The 9,616-nt window shown below is 41.1% G+C and overlaps 1 protein-coding gene across 1 annotated transcript; it reads right to left on the reverse strand.

Annotated features, from left to right (window-relative positions):
* Positions 1 to 7,279: 7,279 nt before the first annotated feature.
* Positions 7,280 to 7,790, reverse strand: LOC142842533 (large ribosomal subunit protein uL24-like). The gene has a single exon (XM_075959253.1). The coding sequence runs from the start codon at positions 7,777 to 7,779 to the stop codon at positions 7,342 to 7,344; it is 438 nt and encodes a 145-aa protein (XP_075815368.1). The 5' UTR covers positions 7,780 to 7,790; the 3' UTR covers positions 7,280 to 7,341.
* Between the last annotated feature and the right edge of the window lie 1,826 nt (positions 7,791 to 9,616).

Raw genomic sequence — 9,616 nt, forward strand, 5'->3', positions numbered from 1 at the left:
TTTCAAAAGGAACAAAATTTGTTCCCCCTCACTTATCTAATGAGCTGATTAGTGAAAACATAAATTATAACATTGTGAGGCTGAAAATTTCATTAGTTGTGGTACTTAAGATTTCTTAGTAATTTTTGTGATTGTATTATGTGAAAACGTTTGTCTGTGATAAGAAAGAGAGAGAGACGGAGACAGAGGGAGATAAAGAGAGACAGAGACAGACACACACAGAGGCACACAGAGAAAGACAGAGAGAAACAGATACACACAGAGACAGACAGACAGAAACAGACAGAGACAAAGGGAGACAGAGAGACAGAGATAGACAGAAAGACAGACAGAGGGAGACAGAGACAGAGAGAGACAAAAGAGATAGATAGATAGATAGATAGATAGATAGATAGATAGATAGATAGATAGAGACAGACAGACAGACAGACAGACAGACAGAAACACACACACAGAAACAGAGAGACACACACATGGAATGGTGTTTAAAGAATAGGAGAAATGATTTTTCTTCCAACATGTGATGGCAGTAAAGTCTTTAATATACTGTGGCTGCTAGAAGTTTATCTATCACAATGTAAGCAGAAATATGTTTTTTAGATTTGATCTCAGTTTTACTCTTGAAATTCACCCTGTCATAATTTGATCCACTTGAATTTTAGACAAAAATGAAGTATCTAGTAACTTCATTTCAAAGGCTGGCAGTTTTCTTCCATGGCATCTGATAGCGAGAATGAATGAAGGCCGTCTATAATTTTGGCTGTCTTGCTCGGGCATGACTCTGCTTTTGGCTGTCTTTCTCATTCCTGTTGGTTTTGGCCAAGAAGCATTTGGGCTCTCCTGATCCCATCCTGAGACTATCTTTTAAGTGTGCTGCTAACTTCTATAACTCTGCATGGAGGAGACAATGTGATTTCTTCCAGTCCAGAGGCTTCCGTTGTCATATTGGATTAAGTGACCAGCACACTCTGGAATGACCTCATCTTCATTTACATTTTAATTACATCTGCAAAGACCCTATTTCACTGTGAGACCACATTCCCAGTGCAAGGTTTAGGACTCCAACATATTTTTTTTTGTGGGATGCAATTCACTTTGCCGAAGTGACTGCCCATTGTGGAGGAGGGGCTTTTGTGCATTACTTAAACCTAGTAGACAATGGTTACATTAATAGCAGGCTGGACCTCACTGATGTTGGAAAAACTTCTTTTTCATACATTTGTTCTTCTTTCAATGGAGTTCTATTTTCAGAGCATGGGATGATTCGTTTTAATTGTTATCTTGTCAGGATCTAGAATCATCAGAGTACTGAGCCTCTGGCTATACTTACGGGAGGTTATATTGACCATATTAACTGAGGTCTGAAGAGTCAGCCACAGTGGGTGGCATCGTTTTCTGAGAGGCACCTTGGACTCTCAGAAGTGGAGAAAGGAAACCGAGAGGCAGCCAGCGTTCATCCCTGTCAGCTTCCTCACTGTGGATGTGATGCCCGCTCCTAGCCACACTCCTGATGCCTTGACCTCCCCACTGTGATGGGCCATGCCTTGAACAGGAAGCTACAATAATCCCCGCGTCATGTGAGTTGGTGCTAGTGACAGCATCATGGAGGAATAGCACATGGCTGATTGCAGCTGAGAAGGTGAAGCCAGCGTTACCCATTTCCATGACGTGAGCTAGCTTTGAAAAGATTTGCATGGCCAAGGTCTGACCTATAGTGAGAAAACATCAACCACATTCTTTTCAGCTTCCTAGAGATTATGTTTTGTAAAAGTAGGAAATGAGCCACAGCTCAGGAATGGCCAGAACTAGGTCATCAGTACACATTCAGCCTCCATAAATGCGTTTCAAGGAAAAATGCCTTCCCAGAAAGTCACTCTTTTGGGCGCTGTTTGCCTGGAAAAGATTGCTAAGCTGAATCCCTGGCTTCAAAAGAACCTGTGCTTCAGGCTGCAGCGGAACATGGCCACCCAGCTGGGGAAGCACCTCTGAGTCTCTTGATGATTTTCACTGGACAAGAAAAATGAAAGACCTTTGTTTTCTGCTGAACCTTGTTCTCTTGTCTCAGGGAGATGGTAGACTCAAAAGCTTTTGCTTTTTCTCTTATGAATGCCAGCATTTTATGTTTGAGTGAGAAGGGAGGAATGAGAATTTTTAACCTAAGAAACTGTATGATGAAAACTCATGATAAATGGAGCACAGCCCCTTTCCTGGATTTTTACTACTGAATCAGACAGATAATTGTTACACCTACTCACATGTCTCCTTAGTGCTCCGTCTTCCCAGGCTTTCTGTTCTCTCGTGTATGGTCCTTTTCCAGGAATCCTTCCATCCCATTAGCTTTTCCTTCCATGCTACTGCATTTTCCTTTTATTCTAGAATCTGTGTTTAATTTTCCAGCTCTCTCCTTTATTCTTATTTTCCTTTGTCAGCCCGGGGTCTTTTATTTTCCAAGTATTGTTGTTTCATTTCTCTCTTGGTACCCCTTTCATGGGTTATTGTACAGTTGACTTATTTCTCTCTGCTCTTCAGTTTGTAAAGCCTTTCACCATACATTATACATCAAGACAACAACAAAAAACCCCACAAAAATGGATTCTTATAATAACTCTACACTGTAAATCAATTTTTAGACTCTACGTTGCCAAATCCCATTATAACTTAGTTTCCTTCAAAACTTTCTATGGAAAATTAGATTTATTAATTGTTTTCAACAAAAGTAGAAATAGTTGTTTTTGTCACGTGGCGATGCTTGTCTGCTGACCTTGAGACCAGAGTCCTTGTGCTGGGTTCAGATCATATTTGCTCCTTTGTCCACTGTGTTCTCTTAAGGAAGTCATGCTGTCTACTTAATTACTACTGTCTTCATCCCTTAAAGTCAACAGGGCAAGTCAAAAGTGTGTCCTCAACTAACCACGGAAGTCAGGATTCCCTTCTTCCAGAACTTCCTGACTCAAAACTGACTTCTTCTTCTTTTTTTTTTAAAACAAGATCCTGAAGTGAATTTTGTGTTCAAGGAAGTTGAAGAATTAGATATTCTTCCAGAGTTCTTTCAGTGTTGGCTTTAATGATTAATGTAAACCTATTTTAACAAGAGAAATGGATGAAATAATTTGCAACATGAAAAAAAATTGTGCAAACTTTTTTGTAAGAGTTTCAGTGGATCTCCACATCAGAGCACTGGACTGAGCTCCCAAGGTCCAGTTGCAGAGCAGAAGGAGGGAGAAGTTGAGCAAGGAAGTCAGGACAGTGAGGGGTTGGTCCACCCACTGAGACAGTGTGCCTGATCTAATGAGAGCTCACCAAATCCAGCTAGACTGGGACTGAACGAGCATGTGATCAAACCGGACTCTCTGAATGTGGCTGACAATGGGGGCTGACTGAGAAGCCATTGATAATGGCACCGGGACTTGTTTCTACTGCATGTACTGGCTTTTTGGGACCCTAGTCTATTTGGATGCACACCTTCCTAGGCTTGGATGGAGGGGGGAAGGCCTTGAACTTCCCACAGGGCAGGATACCCTACCCTCTCTTAAGACTGGAGGGGGAGGGAGAAGGGGGAGTGGGGGAGTCAGAGGGGACTGGGAGGAGGCGAGGAAGTGGAAATTTTTGAATGGAAAAATTAAAAAAAAAAAGAGTTGCAGTGGAATTGCGTGGAAAGCTCTGACGTAATGCTGATGGGTGTCCTCTCTGAACAACGGACTCTTCCCTCTGGGGATGTTCTGATGCTGTAGGTAGTTTTCCCTAGCAGGCTGCCTTCCACTGCAGTAACCCTTGGAACTCTTAGTTCCTTCCCGGCCATCCGTGCTGCTTGTTCAGGCTTGTAATTCCTATGGGAAGAGAACTGCCAATCTTCTTTAAAACAGTCTGCTTAAGTTCAAGAGAGTGGTTCTGGGGACAAAAAGGGAGATCATCATTGAAAAACACTGTAGGTATTTTTAGATAGCTACAAAGGAGCAGAAATCCAGGCTTATGTCAAATCTGTTCTCTTCCAATTTTCTCAGATACTTTCTAACAGTGGGGTGTTTGTGCTAAAGGAGGGTATCAACACAAGGTGAGTGAAGGACATGGCACAGAAATCCCACAGAACTGCAGGCTGGGGTGGATACAGTGGCAGAATGGTTTCATTTCATTATAACTTGTTGCTGATGTTGATGGGTTACTGAACATTAAGTGCCCTATTTTTAATTGTTTCATGTTGTTGAATTGCAGTTGATTTAAGGAAAACTGAAACAAACAGATTTCTTTCTTTCTTTTCTTTTTTTTTTTTTTTAGCTTGCCATTATAGTCTTTAATGTGAGAAACAGGGAAGGGATAGTCATAAAATAGCTTGACACAAGAGTACAGGGGATGACAATGCTATTAAGTGGAGATTCTTTTATGTTGTAGTCTTTCCAATCAGGCCGTGAGGAACCTTGTCTTCAATTTATTGTTTTGAAAGTTCAAATGTTTTCCAGTAGTACTCAGTGAGACATTAAAGTAGATGACGACATTCCTGGAGTGAGTGAATTGCTTGATCAAAATTAAGGAAAAAATATGGGTAAGTGGTTTTTGTTTAGTTAGCACCTTCTTTTCTCGGTTTTCAGACTCTTAATTACTTCTCCTTCATTAAATTTAGCTGAGGAGCTAAGCTTCTGTCATTGTGTCGGGGGGAAGGGGTGTTCTTAAGGTGTCAAATTGACAAAAAGAGATCCTTAAACTAATGGCTTGCTGGTCTACTCTTGAGTGTTACTCCAGGAGTTATGTGACAGAGGAACACTAATTTTGTAGGCCATCTGTCTTTCCCATCAGGGGCAGAACCCCCAAGCAGAATCTTTTGTCAAAATCTGAAGAGAGTCTCTGGTAGTTATGTGAGTCTTGCCTCACAGACTGCTGGGCATCACATAAAACCTGAGTACCTATGTCCTCTTCAATTTAATCGAGTTCTAGTCAAAAGTAGAAAATATTTGAGTACAGTTTCTTTACTTGCGGACAGCTCTTTGTGTCCCCCTGTGTTCATCATTGCTGCCACTGTGGGACCTGTTTACAAGTAGAGTCTTCAGCTTCTCCAGATACTAGGCTACCACTCTCCATTTATTTGGACAAAGCTATAACGAAGTTGACATCTTTTTGTCATTCACACACTCTTGCTTTTATATTATGTGATAGATTTGTTTCTCCTGAGTTTTCTCCACCCCTTTTTAAAGAAAAAAAAGGTTAAAGTACAAATCAAAACTTGATTTAGATTACAACAGCTTGGCTAGTTTTCTTTATTTGGGGGGGGGCGATCTAGTATATTTCTTGAGTCATCTCTCATTTTGAAAGAAAAGAACTTAAAATGAAATTTACTTTTTAAATGTTCTTATTTATTTACTTTGTGTATTTGTGTTTGGGTGTGAGTTCATGTGTGTTATGTAGAGGTTAGAGGAGAAGCTGAGGGTGTTCATTCTCTCCTTCCACTCTGTGGGGTTTGGAGTTAAACTCCAATGGTCAGTCCTGGTGGCAAGTGGCTGTACTTGGTGAGCCATCTTAATAGTCCTAAGATAAAATAATCCTATAGATAAGATAAAGTTTTTCCAGTTTCTAGAAATTTCCAAATAGAAGGTATGTTTCCCAGGGTTCCGTTTGCATAGAGGAAAGGATACTGTTGACAGTTGTGGCACAGTGTTCTAAATACAAGGCTTAAACGTTGACATCAAGCAAGCCCATCATCATTTCCCATTACTTTGATCTTTAAGGTCTTCCACATTTTTCTAAATCTTTGAAGCCAAAGTATGTTTCTGTGAATGTGAAAATTTAGCTGTTTTTATAAAAAGGCAAATACCTCCATTTTTCATAGAATCAATCTTGATTTTATAAATGTTATTTTTATGGGTCTGGAATCTTTTAGATTCTAACTTGGTGACACTCTTTAAATATATATATGTATACCTGGCGTTTGAGTCAGTCTGTTTTCCTGGGATAGCCATAGTAATCAGCTTGAACTAGCGAGCCAGTTCTACAATCCAGAGGGACACGAGTGACTTCCGGTGTTTCGTCTTTCCTAAGGTTGCTTTAGAACATGCTCTGGCCTTGTGAATGCTCTAGTACGCTGTAACACTGTGGAAAATTTAAAGAACAACAATAGACTTGGTACTCGTTCAAATGTAATTTCTCCTGAGAGCATTTGAAATTTGCAGTGGGTTAATGAAAACTTCAGTCACTATTCTAGTTCATAAGGTATCCCCCTGGCTAATGGAATTTTTCCACTACTCTCAGGCTTAAGAGAGAAATATGCACTAATGGACCCAACATTTGAGTTGGGTGGCTTATTCCCCCCCCCTCTCAAATATTTGTCTTTTCTGCACCACTGGCATAAGAGGGGTGGAAACAATGGTCAGAACTTTTTTTAAATTTATTTTTACTGAGCTCTACATTTTTCTCTCCTCCCTCCTTCCCCTCCCCTCCAACCCTCCCCCAAGGTCCCCATGCTCCCAATTTACTCAGGAGATCTTGTCTTTCTCTACTTCCCATGTAGATTAGATCTATGTATGTCTCTCTTAGTGTCCTCATTGTTGTCTAAGTTCTCTGGGATTGTGATTTGTAGGCTGGTTTTCTTTGCTTTATGTTTAAAAACCACTTATGAGTGAGTACATGTGATACTTATCTTTCTGGGTCTTGGTTGCCTCACTCAAAATGATTTTTTCTAGCTCTATCCATTTTCCTGAAAAATTCAAGATGTCATTATTTTTTTCTGCTGTGTAGTACACCATTGTGTAAATGTACCACATTTTCCTTATCCATTATTTGTTTGAGGGGCATTTAGGTTGTTCCCAGGTTCTGGCTATGACAAACAATGCTTCTATGAACATAGTTGAGCACATGTCCTTGTGGCACGATTGAGCATACGTTGAATATACCCAAAAGTAGTATTACTTGATCTTGAGGAACGTTGTTTCCTAATTTTCTGAGAAATTGCCACACTGACATCCAAAGGAGCTGTACCAGCTTGCACTCCCACCAGCAATGCAGAAGTGTTCCCTTTACCCCACAACCTCTCCAGCATAAGTAAGAATGGCCAAGATAAAAAAACACTGATGACAACTTATAATGGCCTGAAGTTTGAGTCACAACATCAAGGAACCAGAGACTGCTCAAATCAGAATCTTAGCATGTGTATTAACCTGTGTTAGAGGGGGTCATCTTCAGGAGTCTGCCATATGGGGAAGAAAAGCTAACCCACCTGCACTTCCTAATAATCCTTGAAGATAATGAGAGCAGCAACAGTAAGTTTCCCTCTTCCAGGAGACACTTATGTCCCATCTTTTTTTTTTTTTTTTTTTTTTTTACTCAAGCAGTCTTTAATGAAAACTGTATGAGACACCCCTACTCCTGCATCTTCTCAATCGTTTCTTCCTTGTATTTGCCCTTCTCCTTTCCTACTTGTCGAGACTTGGCTTTCCTTTCGAGGATCTTCTTTCGGTCTTTGTCCGGCTTTAGCCTGGTGATCACCACCTTGCTGGGGTGGATGCCCACGTGGACAGTTGTGCCATTAGCCTTTTCCCGCTGCACCCGTTCAATGTAGATGACGTATTTCTTCCTGTACACTTGGACCACTTTGCCAATCTGCTGGCCTTTGTAGTGTCCCCGGACAACCTGAACTTCGTCATCCTTTCGAATGGGCATCGAGCGAACATTGTACTTCTGTCTCAGCTCTTTGGAAAGTGGGGAAGACATGATCTTTCTCCGAATGTGAGAAGGTGCATTGAAATGCCGTTTGCGGTTCTTGCTCCGGTCAGAAGTCACAAAGGGATTGAACTTCATTTTGGCGGCTGCGATCTTATGTCCCATCTTTAACACCCCTCCTTCTACTGCAATCATTTGTAATGTGAAACAGGCACCCAAGAAGGCCAAGAATTTTATTGCCACTGTGACTAATCTATTATTTTTTGTTATTATCATTTTTCAGTGACTTTGCTTTCCCAGAGAGCCCTGTAATAGGGGGAGGCAGAAATCTGTCTTGCTTCTGGAGTAAGGAGGAGGGTCCAAGAACATTGGCCAACGGCAAAAAGATGTCAGACCAATGGGATACCTGGTTATACCCACAAAGAATTATTTCTAGGATGAGTGATTCTTAATCATTTCATGTGTGAACACATCACAGAATAATCACATGCCATTACCTATAACAGGGACTTCTTATAGAGCTAGAAGTGGCTCTGAGCCTGGAATTGGGAAAGCAAGGAATGAATGGATGTTCCTAGCCCTCAAATAAAGTTTGCTCACTGAATGTCAATGAACCCCTGTGGCTGTGGTTAGAACTCCTAGAATAGTGTCATGACTGTTGCATTTCCTACGCTTGTGTGAAAATTTGTCTGTGACACGTGCAAGTCAGAAGAAGGCAAGAGAAAGGCACAAGGAAGCATTGTTGGGATAGCAGGGAGAGAGCAAATCAGGCAGAAAAAGAACTATTAAAACAGAACAGGCCTGGAAAGAGTGCTGTATAAGAAGCAGATACGGATGAAGGGGGTTCATCAGAGTGTCATGAGGACTCCCTGTGCCTTCATTAATATTGTGGGTTCGCTAGCTACCTACAGGCATTTACTGATCCTGACCACAATTCTTGGCTTTGAGAAGTTAGTACTGAACTTAGAACCAGGGAGTTCTCCTGTCCTTGTTATGTTTAAGGAGTCTGTTTATATCAAAAAGTACAAATGAGAGAGGTTCATGTGAAAAATATATAATTTCTCTTGGCAAATCTTTTTTTTTTTTTAAGATTTCCTTATTTATTATGTATACAACATTCTGCCTTGATGTATGCCCACACGCCAGAGGAGGGCGCCAGATCTCAGTACAGATGGTTGTGAGCCACCATGTGGTTGCTGGGAATTGAACTCAGGACCTCTGGAAGAGTAGCCAGTGCTCTTAACCTCTGAGCCATTTCTCTAGCCCCTTGGCAAATCTTCTTGAAGAGAGAGTAGCATGTTGGAAAAAACCCTGAGTAACATGGAACACCCTCTTTGTTTGCACCTTTCTGTCAGATCACAGACATTATGGTTCTGGCTGCTATTCATCCTCACATGCCTATCTGGCCTCCCTTTTCATTCTCTGAACATGAAAGGAATGAGGAGGTTATTGGGACATAGGAGAGGCTCTCCAGCTTTGGTTACCAAGGAATCTTGAATGTCATCTATCCTGAAAAAACAGTAAGAAATCAATTGGTGAGTAGGCCCAGAGATGAGGAGCACATGGAAAATCAGCCCCATGATTTGCTTCTTTAAGACAAATGGGCCGTGAGTGGATTTTAAAATCCTACTCTAAATACACAGCTACTGTCAGTGGCTATTTTCATGGAGACCAAAGTAACTCAGTGGTTGCCAATGTGTTAGGGCAACTATGGCCTCACACCGCGAACTGAAGAATGCTGTTTGTCTTTTGTCTTCAGATGTCTGTTTTGAGTCCTGGCAAAATTTCCTGTGGTGTATCTTGTCACCACTATGTTGGACCAGCAGACTATCTGGGAATCTAAGAGTATAAACATTGAAGGAACTAGATGGGAACCGTTGTTTCTCTATAAAAAGAATAAGAAAACCTTGTCTAGTCTCTTTGCTACTGGCTGGATATGCAGATTCCAGGGTGTCAGAGACCAGTCTCTGTAATT

This window comes from Microtus pennsylvanicus, chromosome 1 (genome assembly GCF_037038515.1).
Source record: "Microtus pennsylvanicus isolate mMicPen1 chromosome 1, mMicPen1.hap1, whole genome shotgun sequence".
In the NCBI taxonomy this organism is placed as follows: domain Eukaryota; kingdom Metazoa; phylum Chordata; class Mammalia; order Rodentia; family Cricetidae; genus Microtus; species Microtus pennsylvanicus.

Coding starts and splice junctions, on each gene's coding strand:
- LOC142842533 (XM_075959253.1), bottom strand. CDS start 7,779: ATGAAGTTCAATCCCTTTGTGACTTCTGACCGGAGCAAGAACCGCAAA.